The 27178-nt window shown below is 38.6% G+C and overlaps 1 protein-coding gene across 6 annotated transcripts in view; it reads right to left on the bottom strand.

Annotated features, from left to right (window-relative positions):
• Positions 1-27178, bottom strand: part of LOC140741801 (voltage-dependent L-type calcium channel subunit alpha-1D-like) — a 351948-nt gene that overhangs the window by 182314 nt on the left and 142456 nt on the right. For all 6 annotated transcript variants that reach the window (XM_073072200.1, XM_073072201.1, XM_073072202.1 and 3 more), the window contains exons 4-7: positions 14235-14374; positions 5997-6148; positions 4367-4519; positions 813-1009 (exon numbers count right to left, since the gene is read on the bottom strand). In XM_073072200.1, the coding sequence (XP_072928301.1) occupies positions 813-1009; positions 4367-4519; positions 5997-6148; positions 14235-14374 (642 nt within the window). The remainder of the gene's footprint in view (positions 1-812; positions 1010-4366; positions 4520-5996; positions 6149-14234; positions 14375-27178) is intronic.

The raw sequence follows: 27178 nt of genomic DNA, 5'->3' as shown, positions 1-27178 counted from the left end.
CAGCAACTATTTCTTCATTCTGGAGTGTTTGCAATTGTTCTCACCTCTGTGGAATATTGTGGGATTTGTTTACACATAGCAAATATGTTGTCAATATAGATAGTTGGCTTAATTAAGTGTTTTTTAAATGTGATACAAGCTAGCAGCAGTAGGTCATATTGACAGGTTTACATAGCTTTCAAACCAGAGAAAGCAAATTAATTGCATGTATTTATCAATGAGATAGTAAATTATTTTCTAATATTAGAAATTAAAGGCACTGCAGAAGAACTGGTTTGAAATGTCTTAAACTCACTTAATTTGGGACAAAAAATTATTATGAAGTATTATTAAAAGCACTATTATCAGGGAGCATGCATTTCTGTCTTGAGTATTCTGATTATTTAAAAATTTACAGAAAATAATATAAATGTTAAGTATAGATAAAGTTTATCACACAAGCTTTCTGTTCTTAAATTTGAAATATTTTCACCATTAAAAAAAAATCATGGAACACATGTTTGCTTCAACTGAACTTGTCCAAAGTTTTCAATAAATCAGTTGAACTGATCTGAGTGTGGGAGACAAAAAGGTAAATTATAATATTGTAATGAAATAATCATTAGTTTTATAATTAGTGAGAAAAATGTAAATATAAAACAAATCTTACGTTATTTTAAAGTGTGCTGTTTTGCAATATGGCAGCAACACATCAATCACTGTTTGTGTGCATAGATTATTACACAGGAAACAGTGTGAAGAGTAGCCTGCATGTTGTATCTGTTGGCATTTCAATGATTTATATTTAACTGTTCTTCATGGCAATCACTTACCCAATACAGAACATCTGTCCACCCTTCCATGGTTATACATTGAAAAACAGTTAACATTGCAAAAGCAAAGTTGTCAAAGTTTGTGATGCCTCCATTTGGGCCTGGCCACCCACCCTTGCATTCTGTACCATTCATGGGACATTGCCGGCCATTCTCTGAAAATGCACATGGTACTGGTTCATCTTCTGCGATTATATCTGAAAATGGAAGAGAATAATCTATATTAGAGGATGGTGTTGGAAAGCTTTGTTTCAAATCAATACATATTAAAAATGAAAGTAGGTCCAATAGATTAGAAATACAAGGTAAATTTTAGAATAGGAATAATCATGAGCCATACTTTATTTACTCAATCAAGGCTTATACAGGAAAGGCAATCAAATTTTGATAAACATCTATTAATATTTTGACATATTTTAGAAGATCCCATCTGAGAGAAAGTTGCCAGTTTTGCTGTCACAATTATGATTATTCGGCATCTCCATGTGCAAGGCAAATGTATATAATTCAACAGAAGATGCTATCTCAGTTGCTCTATTAGATTCACAAAAGTGGCTTTTAGCCATCTGCCTCACCACTAGAATACACCAAATTATTTGAAGTTGCTGCATTCATCCAAATGACCTGACAAACTCAGTGATATCGGAACCATGAAATTATTATTCATTATTGCTGACTAGTCATTCTCACATTGAAGACAAATAATGAAAATTTTGAAGTCTCATTGCTTCAAGTTTTAATTGTTGAAGATATTTAATATCCTTTCTGTATCTGTTATGCTCTGTCCTAATGAAGTCTTTCATTCATTATCTCTTTCTACACCTGATTTGATCTTGTTGTTTTCTTTACAACTGCAGGCTAATCACATAATGAGAATGACAATCAGGCCATCAGCACTCACCATTACAATTGAAAAAATATGACAGCATCTTCTGGAGTACACACGTTCACTGTCAAACACAATAATCAAGAAGCAATTGTCTTTGACACCCTGCTCAACCGGCAAAAGCACCTTTGCAGTCTTAACTCTGGCAAAGGATGAACAACAACTGGATTTATAGGAGCGCAGCACTAAAAAAAAATGCCCTTTGAAGGAGTTAGTGAAATTGAATTTCCAATGTCGTATCACACTCTGCTAACTGCTGAACAACCTTTCTGATCCTGATAGATGAATTTTATGTGTGCCAAGTTTAATTTGTTCAGAATATTTATTTCAATTTTGTTTCTATTAAGTGGAATAAATTATTTTAATAAGACCATAAGACATAGTATCAGAGTTAAGACATTCAGCCCATTGAGTCTGCTCTGCCATTCCATTATAGCTGATTTAGTTATCCTCTCAACCCCACTTCCTGCCTTCTCCCCATTACATTTGACAACCTTACTAATCAAAATACACTTAAATATATCCAATGACTTGGCCTCCACAGCCATCTGTGATAATGAACTCCACAGATTCACCACTCTCAGGCTAAATAAATTCCTCAACTCTGTTCTAAAGGGCCATCCTTCTAATATGGCTGTGCCTCCTAGACTCTCCCACTATAGGAAACATCCTCACAACATCCAGTATAACCAGGCATTTCAATATTCAATAGGTTTCGGTGAGATCACCCTTCATTCTTCTAAAATCCAGCAAGTATGGATCCAAAGCCATACGTTAACTCTTTCATTCTCAGAATCATTCTCGTGAACCTTCTCTGGACCCTTTCCAATACCATCACATCCTTTCTTAGATAAGGGGTCCAAAAGTACTCACAGCACTCCAAGATTGGTCTGACCAATGCCTTATAAAGCCTCAGCATTAAATCTTTTGTTTTTATACTCTAGTCTTCTCAAAATGAATGCTAACATTGCATTTGCCTTCCTTACTGCTGACTCAACCTACAAATTAACCTTAGGTAATCCTGCACTAGGACTCCAAAGTCACTTTGTACCTCCCAGTTCTGAATTCACTCCCCATTTAGAAAATAGTCTATACCTTTATTCCTTCTAGCAAAGTGCATGACCATACAGTTCCCTACACTATATTCCATCTACCACATCTTTGCCCATTTTCCTAATCTGTCCAAGTGAAAAGATGTCTATGATATTTAACCACAAATATTCTAATCATTATTAAACATTTAAAAGGCTATTAAACTATATCTATTCAGTTGTTTGTTGCTGATACAAGGATTATTCCAATGAGATTAGATAGTCAATTTTGCTGTAAAACCTTTACAAACTGGTATTAGGAAAGAAAAATCCATTCCACAAAGCTCAATGAAGCTTTGTGTTCAGATTTCGAAAAGCTTGGTGGTGAATACCATCCTTTTGGTAATGTCCAGAACACCACTGCAATGACTTCAAAAGGATGGTTTATTTCTTAATTTACAACCTGGCAGTGCTTTCCATACTGCAATATTATTAGACCAAAAGTTCAATAAGCTTTACATATAAAATCAAAAAACTTACACGGAAACGGTGCCTTATAAATTTAAAATAATAACAAAAGCCTACTGCAATGTGCTTGCAGAATTTGACCAATTCTGCTAGGATTTTAAATTAACAAAACAAAGATCCCCAAGAGAATGTTAGAATTTTTATCCACTATTCAATACATGACTTTTATCCATATTATTTTGTTACAAACCCCGTAACTGGGTCACTTACCAGCAAAGATAGAGAGGTCCGTTGAGGTATAGATAGAGGTACTATTTTTAACAGTATTTATTGGTAAAAATACACAAAAATAATATCAATGCAAACATACAGATAATATACGTTATCAATACTAACTCTAAAAGTGCGGGTATAATAATAATCAATAAGAAATAAGCTCTATCGTTGTCTAGGGGATAATGTATTGTCCGATGGAAATATAAAAGTCATTCAGCTCATGCAGGCTGCAGCCTTTGGTTGGAGTCAAGAGAGGGATTTTTGAAACTTGCCAGCTTTTCCTTTTTATGATGTCGATCCTTCGAAATTTCGTTGGTGGTGGCCTCTTCCTTAGCTAAGCCGTCTTCCGAGGTAAGGCCCGCCAATTCCGAGGCAAATGGAAAAGGATGCACGCGGGCCCTACCGGCTGTCGCTCTTAAACGCTGTCACGGGATTTCTAGCGTTTCTCCTGGTGTGTCTGAAGGGGTTGTTCCCCAGACCCTCTTTTATCCTTACTCACGGGGTCTCAGATGTCAATCAGGTTGGGATGATGCAATCCCTCAACCAGCCCACTCTGGTCATTCCCTGAGGGCTTCAATGCACAATACAATACTCAATACACAATTCCGTCTCCAAGAGACAATGGCCGTTATCCGTGGCTTTGTATCGCTGAGGGGCCAGGACATTCCAAAACCTTGGGGATTCTCTCTCATTTCCTGGGTCCCAGACCCGAAGTAATAGTGATCTTGCGATTCTCAAGAAAGAGGGGGCTACTTTGTACCCTTCGGCCCCTCAGAGTTGTGGCACATTCGTAACAATTTGTCTATAATAGTACTTCAAACTTAATATGTTATTTTTCATAAAATTTTACATTAAGTTGGATATGCTTTTAAAAAGCATTAGTAGTCACTTACTTGTGTTAGTGAAATAACAGGTTTTGTGCATTTTTCCTATAAAAAGCTCCAATCCTATGATGGCATAGATGATGATTACAAACAATACCAGCAGAGCAATGTGGAGAAGGGGAACCATGGCCTTGATGATAGAGTTCAAGACAACTTGCAAGCCTTCATAAAAAAGAGAGAAATGGAGTTACATATAAGAAAATTATAACAAGTTATATTGAATACATATGAGGAAATATACTCCAACATAAAGATTTAATATCTCTGATCATAGAAACAGATGTTTCTAATGAGGCTTTGCATTAGGATTGCAAAAGAAGTTAAAATGGGGAAAAGCTCTAGAATATAATTACAAAACCACTGTGTTTATTTACAAATGTAATTAATTTGTGTCAAACGGTAACTTCTACATATTTTAAATGTAACAATTTTGCTTCAAGAAGACTACTTCAAAGATTATTTGAAAATTCTATAAAATGAAGTAAATCTTGTAAATTTGTACTGAAGAATATTTGGCAAGATATCAGAGAGAATAAAGTAACTTCAACAGAATTATTCAATATTTAGTATTTACAAGTTGTCATTTGGGAAGCAATGTTTCATTTTAGGAATTCATCATGTTTAGCATAAAAACATTCTTAAGGTCCCTGAAGGTTGTCACAGCCCGTGGAGATAGTGAGATAGTGAGGACATGCTCCTCTACCTATTAAATGTTCCCAATGGCATGCGTCTTATATAGTCTCTAATAACCAAGTCCAGATCCAGGCCTTCATGTCTAGCTTAGCTACTAAGCCCAGCAAAACCATTTCTACTGAGAGGAAAATAGGCAAAGGCGGGTCGCTATGGGCAGATGGGGGTCATCAGCCATGGTTTGCAGCTCATCTTAGAGGAAGGTAACTCTGATCTCAAACCTCCGTTGCCTAGTGGCTATACCCACTCATGGGAAAGGCTTTGGGAGTAAATCCTGAGAAAAAATCTGGAGCTGGTGTCTGAAAGGCCGTCCAATATCGAGTTCAACACTGACTGGCAACTTCTGTGACACTGCAGGTGCCAAACTGTATCGGTCTCTGCTCTTCCTTTAATTTCATCAGCTGCATAGAGTGGGGGAGCCTGCTGCATGGGCAACAGTTTGCTCTCCATATCGTACAGCCCTGGCTGGCGGATCACGTAAACAGTTGGATCCATAGTTGATCCCGACCAACAGAGAGGCTCAAAGCACATAAAAAGTACATCAAAATTCAAAGTTACATTATCTATGAGAAGGTACTTTTATTTCTTCTCTTGACTTTTGCTTCAAGTCAAAGTAGTGCTAGCACTGTTGTAACTATCTTAATTTGTTAATTAACAGCAACCTTCACTTATGTGACTTCAACGTATTTAAGCATCCCAAAGTGCTTCACAAGTGATTTAACAAAGTTCAGCAACGAGCCACATTTGGTGACATTAGATTATAAACTTGAACAGTAATTAACAAAAATAGTGAAACCATTTAATTTAAAAAAGCATCTTAAGTAGGAAATACATAGAAAAGCATAGAAGGTTAGGGTATGATCTCAAGAACTGCAAGGAAAATTTTCAAGAGCAAAGGGATCAGCGAAGTTAAAAATAAATGCTATTCTTAGACCACAAAGAAACTTACTTGGTACTCCAGATACAAGTCGCAGAGGTCGCAACACACGAAAGGCTCGGAGAGCTTTGACATCAAAACCACCTGAAGGTTTACCACCTGAAGTAGCTTGTCCATCAACATTCTCTACTTTGGTTACTTGTTCCAAAACAACACTAAACAAACTGTACAAATTTAAAAGATAGCCACAGAGTTAGATCCCCTCATGAGTTATCCTTTATTTCAATACAACTAGCACATTGATGCTACGCTGATATTAAATGTTAGAATTTTCAACACAAATCTGTAAATACATTCAAAAAAATTCTTCCACTAGACTATGATGAAGCACTTAATTCTGTATTTTATGGACCAAGGTGCATTCAATAATAAGAAGAAACCATTTGATATCGAAAACACATTCATTATAGAAGCGTAACCAAAATATTTTCTTTAAAAAACAATGGTAGGAGAGAAGGAGACATGGGATCCCTGGTGACTTGGTCTGATACAAAATTTGTTTATTCAAAGACAAGACAGTGCTGGTGGAGGGGTGTGAATATGACTGAAGGTCTCTAACCAGTGGTGTACTGCAACATCAGTGCTTGGATCTCTGCTATGTGTAACACATATAAATAATTTACACAAAAATGTAAGGTGGTCTGATGAGCAAGTATGCAGATGACTCAAAAATGTATGGAATTGTAAATAAAAGATACAACAGAAAATAGATCAGACAGAAATTTGGACGGAAAAATAGTAGACTGAGTTTAATCTAAACAAGTGTGAGATGATGCATGTTGGGAGCTCAAATGCAAGAGGAAAATACACAGTAAACAGCAGGACCCTGAAGAACACTGATGAAAGCAAGATACAATTTGTTAGCTCCCTGAAAGTGGTAACACAAATGAACAGAGTGGTAGACAATGTGTATGATATGCTTACATTCATTGGTTAGAGTTTTAAGTATAAAAGATAACAAGGTATGTTGCGGCTGTAAAGAATTTTGGCTAGGAAATATTTGGAGTATTGTGTGCAGTTCTGGTCATTGCATTTCAGGAAGGACGTGGAGGCTTTGGAGATGGTACAGAAGAGGTTCAACAGGATGTCCCCTAAATTGAAGAGTATTAACTAATAAAGAGAAGGTGGACAGACTTGGATTGTTTTTTTCTGGAGCATAGGAAGCTCAGGAGCAACATGACAGAAGTGTATAAAATTATGAGAGGCATAAATAGGTTAGATAGTCAAAGCCTTTTATCCAGGATGGAAATGTTGAATACCAGAGGGAATAAGTTTAAGGTAACTGTAGGAAAGTTTAAAGGAGATTTACAAGGCGAGTTTTTTTTATTTTACAAAGAGTGAGTGATGGGTGCTTGGAACATGCCACCAGAAGAAGTGGTAAAAGCAATACGATAGTAACATTTGAGAAGCACTTAAACAAACATATTAATGGTAAGGAAGATATGGATATGGACCTTGTGCCAGCAAATGGGACTAGTTTAGAATGGCATCATGGCCAGCAAAGACATCATGGGCCACGGTGCCTGTACTGTACAAAGTACATGTTTTAATAAGCTAGCAGCAAAAAAATACTCATGGTAGTCACAAAAGCATAGTATCTTTGTACAATGTACTAAAGATTTCATTGTGATCTTATTATTTACTGTTAAGATGAAAATGCATGCTACAGAGTGATTAAAAGCTTCTCCAGCTGCATGGACTCACAATATTTACATCATCCAACAGCAGCCCAATCATCAATAGTTAATTCACATCAATTGCGAAACCTACATGAAAACACAATCTAAATACTGCACTTTACAGGATTTATCAGCACTACCAAGTTATAATTTCCTTTGCCTGCTAAGAACAGCAAGAAAAATGTATCATAATGAGAAGAAATCACCAACAGTTTATTTTGCCATATTTTAGATTCTGTTGAATATTTGAATTGTGACAGAAATTAATGCTAAAAGTCTCAGTGGTGGGTTCAGCATAAATCTCTGACTCTCGCACCATGCTGAAATTTGTCACTTAGCAAGAATAGGACCTATGATACACACTAAAACTTGAATTTATTCTGTAATGTGTGGTTATATTTAACACAGGTGTGACCCAAATTGTATCCTAATGTGTAGCCTTAGTTTTCCAGCTAGATTTGCATATGCTTAACTCTCCCATGAAGAGCATGCCAGTCTTTCTTTCTTCAAAGATTATAGCTCATCTGCAGCACTTTGCAAATGCAGTAAACCATGTTTTAGATTCTGTTGAATATTTGAATTGTGACAGAAATTAATGCTAGAAATCTCAGTGGCGGGTTCAGGATAAATCTCTGGCTCTCGCACCATGCTAAAATTTGTCATTTAGCAAGAATAGGGCCTGTGGTACAAACTAAACCTTGAATTTATTCTGTAACTTGTAGTTATATTTAACACAGGCGTGACACAAATTATATCCTAATTGCATAGCCAGAGTTTTCCAGATAGATTTGCATACGCTTAGCTCTCCCATGAAGAGCATGCCAGTCTTTCTTTCTTCAGAGATTATAGCTGATCTGCAGCGCTTTGCAAATGCAGTAAACTGGAAATAAAATGTTTTTTATTAAATTTTCAAGACAGTCTGCTCAGCTTAAGCTGACTATTTGAGAGATGACAATACAAAGCAAATATTGTCCGAGTTGGGAACCTGTAGGTACAGCAGCTTAAGTTATTCATAACAAACAGTTCTAATAGCATTTTAAGAAAATTTGAGTAAAACTGCATAAAGTATATTTTCCAGGAAAGAATTTATTCTAGTGATACTTCTTCATTTCTCTATTTGTCTTACTTTTCCTCTTTAGGATGTAAAATAGGTTGTATGCATGGCTGATTTCAGAGCCACATTTATGCTAATTTTGAAGCATGCTAACCAGATATTTATGTCTGCTTTTCACATTTCTAACTATGCACTCCTGGACACACTACAACACAGACATCCAAAGTAATTTACAGCAACAGTTTATCACATTAAGACAGAACTACAGAAAGCAAAAACAAAATAGCCAGGTTTAGAAGAGCTAAAGAGATTTATTGTGGAATGACATTACAGTTACAATAGATTTGAAATAGAACCATAAGTGACATGAAGATTTTATAGCCAAAATACAATGTGGACATTTTTTCAAGATTCATCATCTAGTTAAGAAACATAGAAACATGGAGATCTACAGCACATTACAGCCCATAATGTTGTGCCGACCATGTAACCTACTCTAGAAACTCCCTACCACATGGCCCTCTATTTTTCTGTGCTCCATGTACCTATCCAGGAGTCTCTTAAAAGACCTTATTATATCCATCTCTACCACCTTCACTGGCAGAGCATTTCATGCACCCACCACTCTGTGTGAAAAACTTATCTCTGACATCCCCCTTGTACCTACTTCCAAGCACCCTACAACTATGCCCCTTCATGTTCGCCATTTCAGTCCTGGGAAAAAGTCTCCAACTATCCCCACGGGCAATGCCTCTCATCATCTTATACACCTCTATCAGGTCACCTCTCATCCTTTGTCGCTCCAAGGAAAAAAGGCCAAGTTCACTCAACCTATTCTCATAACGTATGCTCTCTGATACAGGCAACATCCTTGTAAATCTCCTCTGCACTCCTTCTATAGTATCAATATCTTTCCTGTAGTGAGATGACCAGAACTGAACACAGTACTCCAAATGGGATCTAACTAAGATCTTATATAGCTGTAACATTACCTCACAGCTCTTTAACTCAATCCCATGGTTGATAAAGGCCAACACATCATATGCCTTCTTAACAACACTGTCAACCTGCGCAGCAGCTTTGAGTGTCCTGTTAGCAAGGACCCCAAGATATGGGACCCCAAGTGCTTCTGATCTGGATTGGTGAATTCTTATGCACTTATTGTAAAATTGCTACTCTAAATGAAATAAAAGAATGTTGAGTTGAAGAAACATATAAATAAATGTACAACATGAAATCAGAAATCCTTCAACATCACTTATAGGTACCATGCATACTCATGGTAGTAAAGTATAATGCTTCCAAGAAAAACAAGACATTTCTTTTAACAGTACTCAAAAGCACGGAAATAGATGTATGAATTTAAATGCATAATTCTGTAATAATTTATGTTTATGTTTTTGTGTGAATGCAGCTTATATGATGATGTGTGCCTTTGATTTTGTTGCAATTAAGTTTCTCATTGCACCTGTGCATATTTGGACTTGTGTATTTGACAACAAAATTGACTCTTACTTTGATGAATGTATACAGTTTAGAAAGTGATCCACAATGCCCTGGATGGTATTAAAATTGTTGCAAACATCCCTGAAGTGGGCTTTATTGCCAACAGTTTTCATGTTGCATTTGTTTCATGTCATTTGCACAAAGAGCTCATTGAAGAGTTCACTCTGCTCTTCAAAAATACTTTCAAGACTTTGCATGACATTTCTCCACAACCAATGACAGATTTTGTTTTGGAAGTGATTAAGCAAGTGGTTCTGCAAGTACTGCAGCTATCCAATGTTGTATGTATGGAATCTGTACATTCACTCCTGACATCTTGAGTTTCCCTGGGGTGCTTTGCTTTCCTACTACATTTCAAAGATATGTGGATCATTGGATGAACTGGCTACTGTAAATGCCATAGTGTAGGTGGGTGGTAGAGGAATTCAGGGCTGTAAATGGACTTGATTGCGAAAACAGAAACAGGGTTTAGAAATGGGATTGATGAGTTTACTCAGTGCACAGACCCAGTATTATTAATCTCCCTCAGAGCAGATATTGCCACCATCTAGCTCTGTCAACCTTCAAGAGAAATATTAATTCTTTGATCTGAAGTTACAGCAATATCGTGCCAAATTTCACCTTACACTTGTCAAACCATAAAGAACAAAAATGCAGAAACTAAATTTTTATAAAGTCCTTTACAAAATCAAGACGTGACAAGGTATTTCTTAATCAATTGTCAAAATGACACTAATCATGTGAAGCAGCAAAGCAGATAACTTAATGATATGAAACCCATAAGATGGTGACAAAATTCACACACTCCAACCATCACTAATGAGCACTGTAAAAAAGCTCAGTTCTGATCAGCTTGTCTTTAACATTTTGTTGATGATATTTGCTCTGCATCCATGATATGGAGATATTTTTATTCAACTTGTTTGCTTTAATTCTTTAAATTACCTTCAGTCTACTGAGATTACATCTTGCTGTTACTTCTACTTCAATCTAGTTAGGCTCTTCGAAACTTTCTCCTGAGGCTACATGTTGACATCAGCACCACAGCCCAAATTTCTCATTCTTTGTTGTACACTCCAACTGTCTTTGAGGCTATAACACTCTGTTCCAGAACACATAATGTTCAGGCTCAAAGGATTCCAATATGACAAACATGGTGCTTGTAACTCAAGTGGCGAGGCGCCCACATTCTGAAATGTGTTAGCACACGTGATGTAGATTGCTCTTGAATTAATTTAGAGCTGGCAGATCATAACATGTACCATACTAACTTGATACCAGTATTGCTAAACTGGCTCTTGTTGTTTCAGCTTTTGCTCTCTATTAACCTACTGTACTACTCCAACAGCCTAAAGTTCTGTCCTCAAATTTCTGGAACTAGCCTTGCAAATTGGAACCTTCTGACTAAGGATACCTTGTAACAATGAAAACAGGTGCCAAATGCACATCAACTAAATTAAGTACTAGAAATGGAATAGTCGAGCTTATCTTATCAGATATGTCACCTCACAGTGGTCACAACACTATATCTTTGAAAGTTCAGGTCAGTTCAGTTGTGAGCACAAACAAATGGCTAAACTACAACTACAAATAAGCAGTAGGAATCACTCAGGACTATGGTGAATAAATATGAAAAAATAAATGTGTGTTATGTGCAAAAGAGCATGTAGGAATAAAATAATTTATAAAAAGGTATTTGACAATTAGCATAGAGAACTGTAGAAGGAACAGTAGGAGAGGACAATTAAATGAAAGGATTTACCAAATCTGACAAGCATCAGATGATTGAATTTAATATCAAAATGATAGTGTGCCTGAAACTATGAAGGACTCTTCATTTCATGTTCTTGATATTTATTGCTTATTTATTTATTATTATGCTTGTTTTGTAATTCCACAGTTTGTTGCCTTTTCCACACTGGTTATCTACCCTGTTGGTGTGGTCTTTCATTGACTCTATTATAATTATTGAATTTATTGAGTATGCCTGCAAGAAAATGAATCTCAACATTGTATATGGTGACATTCATGTTCTTTGATAACAAATTTACTTTGAACTTTGCAACTTAAAGGTTACAAATTATTGCTTAACCAGTTTTGAGGGAAATCTGATCTCCAGATTAAATGAAATTTTTTTGATAACAACCTAAACTTGCTAAGGGTCTGGGCTACAACTACTGTATTGGGAAGCTCGTGCTTAAGTTGTGATGATCATTTGATAATTTGGTCATTAAATGTTCAAACAAGCCACAACCATTATTCAAAAGAATTGGTGCAAATTCTGCACACTTCCCACCACACACTCATAGAAGTTTGCCAAGGTTTTCAATGACTTGCCAAACCTCAGGAATATCAGGAGCTGTCAACTGTAAACAAACTGTGCAAATGCAGATATAAATAAATAGTAATAAATAACAGGCATGAAATAACAACATAATAGAGTCCTTAAATGAGTGTAGCTATCCTCTTTTGTTTAAGAGCCTGATGGTTGAGGGGTAGTAACTGTTCTTGAAGCTGGTGGCGCAAGTCCTGAGGCACCTGTAGCTTCTACCTGATGGCAGTAATGAGAAGGCAGCATGGCCTGGGTGGTGAGGATCTTTGATGATGGATGCTGCTTTTCTAAGGCAAACTTTCATATAGGTGTGCTCAATGGTTTGGATGGTTTTACCAGTGATGTACTAGGCGGAATTCACTACCTTTGTAGGATTTTCCGCTCAAAGGCATTGGTGTTCCCATACCAGGCCATAAAGCAGCCAGTCAGCACACCTTCCACCACACACCTATAGAAGTTTTCCCAGGTTTTTGATGACATGCCAAACCTCTACAGACTCCTGAGGAAGAAGAGTGCTGTCATGCTTTATTTGCAATAATATTTATATGATGGGTCCAGGACAGGTCCTCTGATATAGTGACACCCAGGAATTTAAAGTTACTGACCCTCTTCACCTCTGATCCTCCTATGATTACTGACTCATGGAATTCTGGTTTCCTTCTTCTGAAGTCTACAATCAATTCCTTGGTCTTTTTGACATTGAGTGAAAGGTTGATGTTAATACACCACTCAGTCAAGCTTCCAACCTCCCTCTTGAATGCTGGTTCATCACCCCCTTTGACACAGCCCACAACAGTGGTCTCGTCAGCAAACTTGTATACGGTGTTCGAGCCGTGCTAAGCCACACAGTCATAGGTGTAAAGCGAGTAGACCAAGGGGCTAAGCATGCATCCCAGCAGTGCTCCTGTGCTGATGGAGATTGTGGAAGAGATGTTTTTACTAATCTAAACTGACTGGGGTCTACAAGTGAGGAAATCCAGGATCCAGCCGCACAAGAGGGTATTGAGGCCTTGGAGTTTACTGATTAATTTTGAGGGGATGATGGTGTTAAATGCCAAGCTGTAATCGTTAAAGAGCATCCTATTGTATGCACCTTTGCTGTCCAGATGTTCCAGCATTGTGTGAAGAGCCAATGAGATATCATCTGCCGTAGACCTGTTGCTTCAGTAGGTGAACTGGAGGAGATCCAAGTCACCATTCAGACAAGAGCTGATATGCTTCAACACCAGCCTCTCAAAAAAATTCATCACTGAGGATGTAAATGCCACTGGGCAATTGTCATTTAAACAGGTTACCATGCTCCCCTTGGGCACTGGTACAATTGAAGCCTGCTTGAAGCAGGTGGGTACCACACACTGCCAGAGCGAGAGGTTCAAGATATCCGTGAATACACCAGCCATAATATTAAATAATATTACAAGTGATATCAATGATAATTCCAGAAGTTCACTAAGTTATTCTGTACTGCATCCCAATGATAAAACACTAAACACCATAATATAGCTTTGTGATGCAGCATGAAAGAAATGGAAGCAACCACATAATTTTCAACCTGCATGTTGAGATGTTGGGTTTCTATTGTAACAAACCTTACATTTTATAATCTTCTCAATTCATTAATGAACTTACAAAATGTTATAATGGTATGTTTTGTAACTGTCATTAAAAATGAAACTTACCCCACTATTACAATTACAAAGTCCATCAAGTTCCATCCATTTCTTACATACGCATTGGGATGTAACATCAGTCCATATGCTATAATCTTCAAAAATGTTTCAATTGTAAAAATTATAAGGAAGGCATATTCTACTGTTTCCTGAAAGACAAGAACATACAATCATATATCATCAATTCACAAAACCAACATATGCAACATCTTTTTAATAAAATAGATGCAAAGTTTTAACTATGAATTATAAATTTGGAAAAATGTCATGTTATTTTGTATATCAATAATGCAAGTTCTACATAAATCTGAACTTCATTCTTGTCAAGTTGAAGGATGCATTCACTGTGATCAAAATTGTTTGACTGCAGTCTTCTGTTAATTTAAAATCCCATTCCACTACAGATTCCCCATCACTTAGCAAAGTATTATTTTTCAATGTCAAATACACTGCCCCTGCCTATAAGTACATGGCCCAAGATTAGACTTCAAACCTTACAGCTCTTTTTCTGAATCATGCACCTTTACTTTAGTACAGATAGAAAAACAGGTAGTACCATTTTGGCTTTTAAACCTGACTCTACACAAATTTGTTCATAGCATGATAAATATATGTTTTGCAACTTACTCATTCATTTTTCTATGTTCCCACTCTTTAACTGCTCCCATTTACTCGCCAACCAGATAACCTTGTTTACTGCTTATCCCCTCTGTCAGCATCAACTGATACCTAAATTTCACAGCTTTACAAGCAACAAATTACAGTAGCCATAAACATACTCTAAATAATAGAAATCACAGAAACTTCTTTCCAACAATTCATGAGTCCAATGGAATAAACATAGTTTTCAAATTTTGGGTAGCTACCTTGCTCCCCCACCCCCACACCCAATTCTTATATTTTATCTCATTTCCCACCACATGCCCTTGACCCTCCAACATACACAGCTCACCCACATCCATTTGCCCCATCCACTCACCTGCTTATACCTCTATTCTTTCCTCATCATGTTCTGATTCCATCTGCCATCCTCGACTTCTTCAATAACGCTCCCTAATATCATCTCCCTTACTCATCAATTTCAGCACTGGTGTCCTTTGTTTTCTTACTTATCACCCTCCAATTTTTATCATCTCCAAACTCCTCTTCCCCAATCTCATTCAATCAGCCTCCCCTTTATTCCCTCTCTTCCTCCATCCATTGTCCTCTGCCTCTTAATTCCACCCCTTCCCTTCCATATCTAACTCGACCAGTCTACACTATCATTCACCCCTCTCTGTACACAAACCACCTCAGACTCTTGCCTCACCATTCACTCACACTTCTCCTTACTGGCTATCTCCCCTCTCTAATCTCAGTTCTGATACAGAATTTCCACCCAAAATATTGATAATTCCTCCACCAACACCATCCTGTCTTCAAACAATTTGTTTCTTTCTGAACTAACACAGGAGTACCATTGACAAAAACTGCACTTATTGTACTTTAAAAATGCAGTAGGCCACCTTGGGGAACTGCTGCAGTCTTTTCTGTAAAGGTACTTTCACCTTGTAACATCTCAAGTGTTTCAGGAATATAGTCCAGTGAGAATGAAGGTTATATTTCTTAAGATAATGTCCGATCTGCAGGAGATGGCATTTCATTGAACATATAACTCTTTATCTTTGAATGGAAGAAAACCCAGGTGTGGGAAGTGTTGTCAATCAGCCTTGGCAAGTTACTTCAGTGCATCTTGAAAATTATACACACTGGACCTACAGTGTGTGGTAAAGCATGTACATCTGTCTGGACATGCCCCTCTGCTGACTGCTCGTGGCTCCACCCACAGACCCCTGGATAAAGGCGATTGTGTCTCTGCTCCTCCCACAGTCATCCAGCATGGACGTGCTCCATTTTACTGCTAATAAAAGCCTTTCAGTATTTATTCTACTTCCAGTCTTTTGGAGTCATTGATAGTGCATCACAGTGCACTGACAACGTGAAGAAATAATGTTTACAGTTAGACGAGAAGCTAGACTGGACTGCCAACACAGATGCTTTGTGCAGGAAGGCACAGAGTCGACTGTACTTCCTTAGAAGGTTGGCGTCATTCAATGTCTGTAGTGAGATGCTGAAGATGTTCTATAGGTCAGTTGTGGAGAGCGCCCTCTTCTTTGTGGTGGCGTGTTGGGGAGGAAGCATTAAGAAGAGGGACGCCTCACGTCTTAATAAGCTGGTAAGGAAGGCGGGCTCTGTCGTGGGCAAAGTACTGGAGAGTTTAACATCGGTAGCTGAGCGAAGGGCGCTGAGTAGGCTACGGTCAATTATGGAAAACTCTGAACATCCTCTACATAGCACCATCCAGAGACAGAGAAGCAGTTTCAGCGACAGGTTACTATCGATGCAATGCTCCTCAGACAGGATGAAGAGGTCAATACTCCCCAATGCCATTAGGCTTTACAATTCAACCGCCAGGACTTAAGAACTTTTTAAAAGCTATTATTAATGCTTTTTGAGATAGTGATTTAGATGCATATCATATTTTTTACTGAGTTAAGTATTGTATGTAATTAGTTTTGCCACAACAAGTGTATGGGACATTGGAAAAAAGTTGAATTTCCCCATGGGGATGAATAAAGTATCTATCTATCTATCTATCTAAATGGGATGCTGTCAGCTAGGTTGCTTTGTCTTGCAAGCTAAGGGTACAGCTTCAAACACCCAGCAACTTCAATCCTGGACTTCGGTTCTGCTTGTGTGGAATTTGCACATTCACTCTGTATCCCATTGGTTTTCTTTGGATGCTCAGGTTTCTTTCCACATTCAAAAGATAATTCAATTGACCAATATAAAATACCCTGAGTACAGTGAGTCATACATTTTGGAGCATTTGATGGGAGTGTGGAAGAATAAAATGGAATTTGTGTAAATTGATAGTCAAAATGGCCCAGTGGGATGAAGGATCTGTTTCTGCACCATATAACTGTTCTTATTAATGATTCGTCCAAGTAATTAATGTATATTACTAAAATAATTGCTCGCAGTGTTAACCCCTGGTGAACATTTCAATCCGATAAGTAATGATTCATGTCTATTTCCTCTTTCAATTCATATTCACAAAACAAAGAAGCTGGTTATTGACCTCAGGAAGCAGGTTGGAGTACACACTCCTGACTTTATCAGTGGTGATGAGATGGACATTATTAAGAGCTTCAAGATCCTAGGTGTAAATATCACCAGCAATTTCTGCTGATTCAGCCATGTGGACACTACATCCAAAAGCAAAACATAGTAATGCCTCTTTCCTCAGAAAACTAAGATTGCAGTTTTTATTGATACAGCATAAAAAGCATTTTATCTGAATGCACCACAACATAGTGTGACAACTACTCTACCTAAGACCACAATAAATTGCAGAGTTGTGAACACAGCCCAGTTCATCAGGCAAACCAACCTCTCCGCCTTTTTCTCTACCTACACTTCCCACTCCCTTGGCGGCACAGCTAATCAAGTAATTCTCCCTTCTCCCCTTTCTCTTTGGTCAGAGGGTAAAGGCCTGAGAGCATGAACCACCAGACTCTAGGACAGCTTTTGTTTTATTGCAATGCAACTTTTGAATGGACCTCCCGTACACTAAAAGTATGAACTCTTAAACTCCCAATCTGCCTCATTATGGCCCTTGTGAGTTATTTATCTCCCTGCACTGCTCTTTCTCCGTAATTGTAACACTATACTTAGCATTCTGTTTTCACTTTACTACCTTGATGTAATTATTTAAGCTGTGATCAAAAGCTTCTCATTATCTCAGTACATGTGACCATAATAAACTAATAGCAATCCCAGAAAGTAAACTAATCTAATTGTTCTGCTGTAACTCAAACACACATTTCTGCATGAACAGCCCAGGCCTTTGATGCTGCAAATGATCCACTATTCTGCTGCCCCATGTTCAAATTTAAATTTCCCAGCTACGAGGCGGGTCTTAAGAGTGTGACACAAGTGACAGTTCAGGCCTCCAAATAATCATCATCATCTAATCGTTATGAACATAGAACAATGATCAGTGCCTTTCAGTACAGGCCCTTTGGCCCACAATATTTGCCAACCTGTATGAACCTACTCCATGAACAATTTTCTCTCGTAATAGCCCATTACCCTCCATCTTACATCTATGGACCTATTTATGAGGTTCTTAAATATCTCTTTTGTATCATGCTTTGGATGTTGTGTGGTATTTTGGCCATTGTTGCCCTGGGAGAATGGTGCTGGCTGTCAACTCTATCAATGCTCCTCATACACGTATAGACTTCTAGAAAGTCACTTTTCATCCTCCTTTGTTCCAAAAAGAAAAGTCCTAGCTTGCTCAACCTTTCCTCACAAAACACGTTCTCTAATCCAGACAGTGCCCTGGTAAATCTTGCCAACACCCTCTTTAAAGCTTCCACATCCTTCCTACAATGAATTGAACTGAACATAACAATCCAAGTGTGGTCTAACCAGAGTTTTAAGGACTGTAACATTATCAAAGATTCATTTATTATCAAAGCATACAACACTGAAAGTTATTGAACTCAATCACACAACTAAAGAAAGCTAACACACCATTCACCTTAACTTCTTAATTGATCTGCATCTTGGGATCATTCTGGTACTTTAAAGATAATACACAAATTAAGGATGTTGTGACTATTGTTGGTAAAAATCTGACCTGCACCCATCAACATGACAGATGCCAAGCTGCTAATCATTGTCATTATTTTGCCCCGTCCCATGATCCTCTCCCTTCTCCAGCTCTGTATCCCTTTTGCCAATCAACTTTCCAGCTCTTAGCTTCATCCCTCCCCCTCCTGTCTTCTCCTATCATTTTGGATCTCCCCCTCCCCCTCTCAAATCTCTTACTATCTCTTCTTTCAGTTAGTCCTGACGAAGGGTCTCGGCCCGAAATGTCGACTGTACTTCTTGCTGTCTGGCCTGCTGCATTCCACCAGCATTTTGTGTGTTGCTTGAATTGCCAGCATCTACAAATTTCCTCATTGTGAAAGTAATTTTGTTTATGCTATAAGGTTATTTCAGGTGAATTTGAAGATAACCATCACTGCTGGTCATTTGAGCATAAAAATAAACTAAAAACTTAAAAAATATTTAGCTGAGCAAGTCAGTTCAGCAACTTCCCAATGAAAAATTGCAAATTGCTGAAAGATTAATTGCCAGGATCCTCTAGTCTAATACACTGCATCCATATGGTCACATTGTTCTCCTTTCATCAACCTCATTAATTGCTCAAACAAGGAATATTCCATTCACTCAATCTCTAGTATGCCTCTGATCAGCATCACATCTGTTCCAAAATGTAATGATTCTACTAAATATCCAAATGTTAAACCATGCACCAACCTTTTCAGAAGTTCAGTACTATTCTCCTAGCTTTTTGATATATGTACATTTTTCCAAAGTGCTAGCTAGGGTCCACCTCTAGCAAGCACAGGGATTAATAATTATATCTCAAATGACGAGATCAGTCTCATGATGTTCTGCCATAACATCCACACATGGAAAAAGTTTCTTCTAAGAAGGCTTCAATACAACACAGCAACACCACATGAGATGAAGAATTGAGCATGAGCTCCAGGTTATGGATGTTCTCTTCTGACTTGTAGAACTAGCAGTTGATGTAACTAGATTACCTAATTTAATAGTATTAGAAGGAAAAGAAGCGATACTTACACTTCACCTTCCTGCCTCCACAGCATCCCCAAAATTGAGATTACTATCTAGATCTGTAATTTTATAGTAGATTTCATTCCATTTTCAGAAATATGCAGAGATTATAAATGTATTGCAAGTTCCATCAGATTACCATGATCTGTGGCTTTATATATTTGAAGAAATATGTGCAGGTGAAAGTTGAGTTATTTAAAATGATAAGCAGAACCTTCTGTGTACTTTTGTTATTTAAACACAGTTAAACACTATTAAAAGATAGTAACAAACATATTTAGTGAACATATAAAAATACAGCTAACTTCAATCACTTTGCCTGTCTTTATTAGGTCATCTCATCTATTCTTGAAAGACTGGTAGCAACCAAGTAAGACACTTAAGCTTCAACACATAAATCAATCTGCATCAGCTAGCAAAACAGGACTCACTACCTATAGCCTAGCAACAGCTAGCATCAAATGGTTTCCTAAGGTTTGCTGGGGAATGTTTAAGGAGTAACTGTGGGGAGCTGCAAGTCTCAGGTGGTGAAGTTGCAGTGATGGAGAGGAGTGGTTTTGCAAAGAGTTGGGAAGAAAATGGTTAAGATTGTGGTGACAATTTTACTGCAGTATTAATTCTCTGCTCAAAATATGTACAACAGACTGAGTATTGGACCAATTAGGCCCATCATTAGGCTGAGATGGAATTTGGAGTAAGACATCATATAAATGAAAAATAGTGTAAATGTTATACTGTATCACTGAAATAAAATGAAAATGCTGAAGGTACTCTGAATGTACAGGTCAGGCAACGACAGCAGAAAGAGAAAAAGTTAATGTGATTAGTGGTAGGCTATTCCTTCTGGTGGAGTGCTCATAATCTTTTTCATCCTCATAGATGAAAAACAGAGAGAAAGAAAGATAAAGTACCAAAATCTTCAATCCATCTCCAGCATGCACTACATTCTGAGGAATCATGGTTGTACAACAGGTCAAGTACTGAAGGTCTACCCCATCAGCAAGTTGCTCAATTGCAATGGAGCTAGACTTATTATGTACCTTTGTCATGTTGTTGTCTGGACCTGTTGCGCACCGTTGCAGTGCCAAGGCAGTGCGTGGTCCAAAAAAAGGTGTGATTGTTTTCAATGTTTTTCTTGTGATCATAAGACCCTGCTGCACATTGGTAACGTAGATTACTTTAACTTCGATTCATGGTTCATTGGCGAGACCTCTTTAGTCAGGAAAGCACACAACTTCCTGAGGAGGTTGAGGCAAGTGAAGTTGTGTTTTGCACCTTGGTCCCAGAGTGCAAAAAATTCCGCATTCTGTCCTCTTACCTCTTCTCACCTGCCTATCACCTCCCCCTTCTCTTTCCTTTTCTCCTATGGTCACTTTCCTCTCCTATCAGATTCCTTCCTCTCCAACCCTTTACCTTTCCAACCCACCTGGCTTCACCTATCATCTTCTAGCAATCCTACTTTCCTTACCCGCACCCTTTTATTCTGGTGTCTTCCCCCTTCCCTTCCAATCCGGGCAAAGTGCTGGCCCAAAGTGTTGACTGCTTATTCATTTCCATAAATCTTGCCTGACTGGTTGAGCTCCTCCAGCATTTTGTGTGTTGTTTTGTTTAGCTGTGCGCATGTGTGCGGTTGAATGGCAATAAACTTGAGTCTATTGAATGACAGCATCCACATCTCTCTGTGCCAGAGAGTTCCAAAGATTTGCAACTCTATAAGAGGAAATATCGCTGCATATTTGATGCAGGACATCTACTTATGGCATCCCTAGTCTTTGACATGCCAAACCTTACATGTTATACAGAATCTTAAGATGAAGGACTCCACCCATGATTTATCTCTATGACTCCAGAAATGTTCTAACCCACTTCCAACCAATTCAATTCCTCAATTAAAAGTCAGACTTCCCATCTTCAAACCCCTGTCCAAGAGATGTTGCCAAATTAGATGACATTGGGTATTTGTTTTTAATTCTGTCTTATGTCAAAAATACAGTTAAGAAAGTCACCTGATGCACCAGTGTTAGTGTTCCATCTAGGACTTTCCACCTTACTTCAATGAAACCTATTACAGGATCAAACCTTCAGGACTCAGATGAGGAGATATTTCATCAATCAGGTGGTGAATCTGTAGAATACTCTACCATAGAAACTGGAGAAGGGCATCCATGTTTCAAAAAATATACATTTACAGACTCAAATAAGATAAAGGAGAGATCAGGAATATGGTTTTGAGATAGATTATCAGCCATGATCATACTGAATGTTAGAATGGGTTCTAAATATTCCAGTTCTTACTTTCATGATTCAATCAAATTCTTCCTAATGTATCTAATTTTATTCCAACATGCATTTAATTTGTTCACCTCTAAAACTCTTAATTGAGGAAAACAATCCACAGAGAAATGCAGTTTCTGAATTTTCCTAATTTATAAGTGATTAATTCATTTATCATTAGTTTTGTCAACATTACAAGTGGAAACAGTATTTTTACATCTAAATCAGGGGTTCACAGCCTGGGGTCCATGGACTTTCTCAGTCAATGGTAGGGGCAATGGCTTAAAAAAGGTTGGGAACCCTGCTCTAAATGACAAATAAGATGGTTAGATTTTGGTTGATAAGAGAGTAAGGAATTCTCAGAGAACAACTGTCAAGATAATATCTATTCATGATCTTCTTAAGCATCAATTTTACTTCTTTTAAGATCCCAAGTATATGCTATAAGATTATATTTCTTGCTCAGCTGTTTCAGCTTATTTTATATTTATGATTTTATGGGACCTGTTGTGTTTATTCTTAACAAAGACAAACCTAGCATGTGTAAACACTAGCACATTTTATTTTTTTAAATGGCTTCAGCGCAACCCCGAGTGCATGTAACCAGCTCACCAACATCACTTAAGGTTCTGGGGTGAACTGCCTGCATTGCCCACTGTGGACTAGGGTTTTTTATTATGTATGTGCATAAGAACACATCTTCCTGCTTTAAAGAAAAACAAACACAATATTATGTCCCCATAAACCTGAAAGGAACAATAATCCTTTCCAACAAAGATATTCACCTTAACTTCAATTGTAGTGAGCAAATACAGTTCCTAATTCACTTATCAACTTGCAATCTGTCTCTGAAGTAGTTTGATGATCCTTTTTGGTCTATTTGTTTCCACAGATGTATTGTTTGCATTTGGTGCATTAATATCTGTGTCTTTCTGGGCACTCTGAACAATGTGTTCATTTTTTACATCTACTGACCCTTTTGGTGTGCTAACAGATGATGTGTCATTGCCATGGGTCAAATTTGCGGTTATAAATCCATATGGATCCTTCTCAGAGGTGGTCCTCACTCCATTTGGGTCTGGTAATGATGTGGAGCTACTTCCTCTTGCACACATCCTTGCATGGATCATGTGCCAGAATCATGATCCTGGATTCGCAATTGACCCCCAGACTTCAGGATGGTAGGCTTTTCTCAGACTATTCATGACACTGTCTCTGTTTTTCTTTCTCTTTGTGTGCTCCTTTAGGTGTCAATAGGTTTTTGTGCACTGGAATGTTAGTGTATATGTGCTGGTGAGAAGCTTTTTCTCCATTTGTACATAGTTGGATTCTGCACTTGTTAAAACTCTTGATGCACAGGCCACAGGGTGCCATGTGTCAACATGCTGCTGCAGTTGTACTCCTCCAAGGCCATACCAGGATGCATCAATCAAGATCCTAGGTCTCCTTTCTGTATCATAAAACTTCAGCATGGGCTCTTTCATTAGGACTCTTTTCTGCATCTGGAAACACTCTTCTTGCTCGTGAAATCAAATCCACTCATTTCATTGCTCAAGGAGTTGTGCTGACACAGTAGACAGTTGAAGGATGAACTTAGCCAGGTAAATCACCATCCCCAGGAAATGTCTCACCTCCTCTCCCATTTTGGGGCCCCTCCATGTTTTCAATGGATGACATCTTTCTTGGGTCAGGCTTCAGTCCCTCTTCAGATCTCCTATGTAAGTCAGCATCTTAACACCAAACTCACGTTCCTCTTTATTTAATTTCAAATTGAAATTCCATGTCACATCAAGCATCTGTCTCCGTTGTGCATCATGTTCATCCTTGGTAGATCTCCAGACGATGAGATCATCCATCATGGTTTCGACATCAGGTATGTCCTCTGTTACGAAAACCCCGTAACCAGGTAACTTACCAGCAAAGATAGATGGATCAGCTGAGTCGGATGCTACTATTTTCAACCGTTTTATTCAACAAGGGCACAAACGTATGGTTAATACAAAACATTCAGATCATCAAAACTCAATCTAAAACACCGGTGTAATAATAATCATTCAAAACACAAGCTCGATCGTCGTCTAGGGGTAATGTAGATTTTATATCGTTCACTGGATATCTAAAAGTCTTTTAGATCACGGCAGTTTCACTTAGTTGCCGGCGGAAGTGTCGCGTTGGTGCACTTTTAGTTAGAAAGACAGAGAACATGAAGCATTTACCCGACAGGTTTTCCAACCTGTAGGAGGTAGTCGGAAGTCTCGTTGGGGGAATGGACTCTCATCTGTGGCTTCCCCTGTAGCTAGGCCGTCTTCCGTGGTGAAGTCGCCAATCCCAGGCAAGGGAAGGACGCACACGAACCCCACCACCGGCTGTAGCTATTAAAACGCTGTCGCAGGATTTCTAGCGTTTCTCCTTCGTGTGTTTCCTTGGTGCATCCTTGGTGCGTCTGAGGGTCCTCCCCTCAGACCCGCCTTTATACTTCTTCACGGGATCGCAGGTGTCAATCAAGTTGCAGGTAATGCGATCTCTCTCTCAACCAGCCCACTTTGCCCGAGGGCTTTTCAGGTGGTCTCCATGAGACAATAGTCAAAGTCACTTTTATTCTGCTTCTTGGAAGAACGTGGTCTTTCGCACGTCTCTCTCTCTTGGGTCAGTTGACCCCCCTTAACTAGAGTTCTTGCGATTTTCACAAAGGAGGGGGCCAACGGCATAACACCTCAAAGATCATATGGGTGCTTTTATGGTAGACTTCTGGTGGAGACACAATCCCATACAGTAGCCAAACAAAGCAATATCTTTCCTGTGGTGTATTAAAAGTACACAGTCTCAACCCAGCTTCATCGTCCAAAACCCAGACAACGCATTGAATTTGTTAACCCACTTGGCACCTGCAAACCAGGACATTATCTGCTCCCACGCTGGCAATTTAAAATGCTCTCTCTTGATGGCTTTATCGAGATCTCTTAGGTCTAGACATACCACAATGCTCCACTTTCCTTTTGCATACACAATCTGTTGGTTCTTTAATTTTCTTTATGACATTTATCCATTCCATGCATGCTAGTTCTTGATTAAATTTGTCTTTAAGAGCAAACGGAACTTTCCTGCGTGCATGGACAACAGGAGCTACTGTCTCATCTACATGATGTTTGCATACACCAGGTAAGCATTCGAGCCCCTCAAAGATACCTGCATACTCTTCCATGAGCACTGTGTGGTCATCTTTGGTCTGTGAAGCCACTATTAAAACTCTTCACCAGGTTAAGCTTCCATATGCACTCAGACCCAATATTGACTATACTCTCTTTTCTACAATCAGTAGCTGTAACTTTAGGTACTGCCCCTTGTGCTTGAAGGTCACTATTCAGTCCCCTTTTACTGGAATGTTCTCTCCAATATAGCCTGTCACTTTTAACTTCACTGGGTAAACCTTGCTTTTTACTTTAAGAGTTTTCTAATCATCTATGGATAACAAATTCACCTGAGCTCTGGTGTCAAGCTTGAATGGAATTACTGTCTCACTCACAGTCACAGTAACAATCCATTTTGTTTTACCAGCACCAGCAGTCTACAGAAAATCTACAAAAACTTTTTCCATTTCCTCAGCAACCATGTGCACCTTTCTCTTGGTAGCCCCAGCTTTGCAGCCAGTTGCAAAATGATTCGTCTTCCCACAAGTATTGCAGAATTTTCCATAAACAGGACACATCTTTGGAATGTGACTACATCCACATTTGCTGCGTTTGTTGTTTGAGCTGACCTCTTTGCTGCTGCTTTGGGAACTGCCATGTGCACTGCCTCTCTGTTTTCACAGCATGCCTTGTGCAGTGCCTTAGCTTGTGCTCATGTGGTCTCTGCTGCCCTACACATATCCATAGACTTTTCCAGTGTCAAATCATTATCACGGAACAATCTTTCTCTGAGCCCATTAACTGCAATTCCACAGTAGTGAGTCTCTCAGAACTCCAAACTCTGTGTATGAAGCTCTGCTAAGTATTGGTCAAAGCTAAACAGTGACTCATTTGCTTGCATCTCTGGAAACAGCTCTATTTCTATCTTTGATATCGCTCTTTTTCCTTTTCAAGGTTCTTTTGAAGACCTTGACCTGGAGTTACACTCTGAGTTCAGTTCTTTGCAGAAGTGGACTTGCCCTCAGGGTCTCATGACAGGCTGCTTTTTGATATCCCAAGGACGTAGCCTGGAAGACTAGTGTGTGCCTTCAGGGTGCCAGATTTTTGTGACTCTGGAGAAGGGCTGATTCAAGGCCAGTACTTCTGACTGAGGCATTGCTGGAGAACATGGAACATCGGGAGCTGTACGTCCAGAGACCTGAGCCTTTCTGGGACCAATTTTCTGGGCACTGAGCTCAGAAAAAGCAATGCAACAGACTTTTAACATCATAAATCAGTGAGTTGTTTGTTATGTCTCCCCTCTCGCTGTGAAACAAAGACATCTCTTTTCCCCTTACTAGGGAGAGAGTGTGCCTGTGGTATGTCGAATTACCAGGTGAATGCGTACTCTTTGGGGTACTGGAGGTCTATGTCTTTATTGATGCCTTGCTGCAGGTTTGTGCTCGGTGGAGGGCGCTGATGCTTCTTTGCTGGTGGGGGAGGGGATCATCTCCTTGCTGCTGCTTGTGCATGGGAGGAAGGAGCTGGGGTGTGCTCTGGGGTACAAACATTTAACAGTCATTCATGCTTTGGAGCACTCCTCTGCATGGACGTCTGCGAAGAAAAACAATTTTAGGATGTATATTGTATACATTTCTCTGACATTAAATGTACCTATTGAACCTATTGTACTTATTAAAGCTAACACCTTGTTTCTGGTCAACTGATATTTCCCAAATGTGCTGTTTTTACTTGGGACAAAATACTTCCCAAATTTTGTCATTAGAATGTCCAATGTAAAAGCTGTCTCATCAATTTGAAAGCTGTTTTAGATGTCCAAAGCATCCATGCTTTTTCTTTCCCCCATCAGAACTG

The sequence above is a fragment of the Hemitrygon akajei genome, chromosome 19 (genome assembly GCF_048418815.1).
Source record: "Hemitrygon akajei chromosome 19, sHemAka1.3, whole genome shotgun sequence".
Lineage (NCBI taxonomy): Eukaryota > Metazoa > Chordata > Chondrichthyes > Myliobatiformes > Dasyatidae > Hemitrygon > Hemitrygon akajei.
Note: the sequence above shows the minus strand (reverse complement) of the source record. Positions and strands in the feature narration are given on the sequence as shown.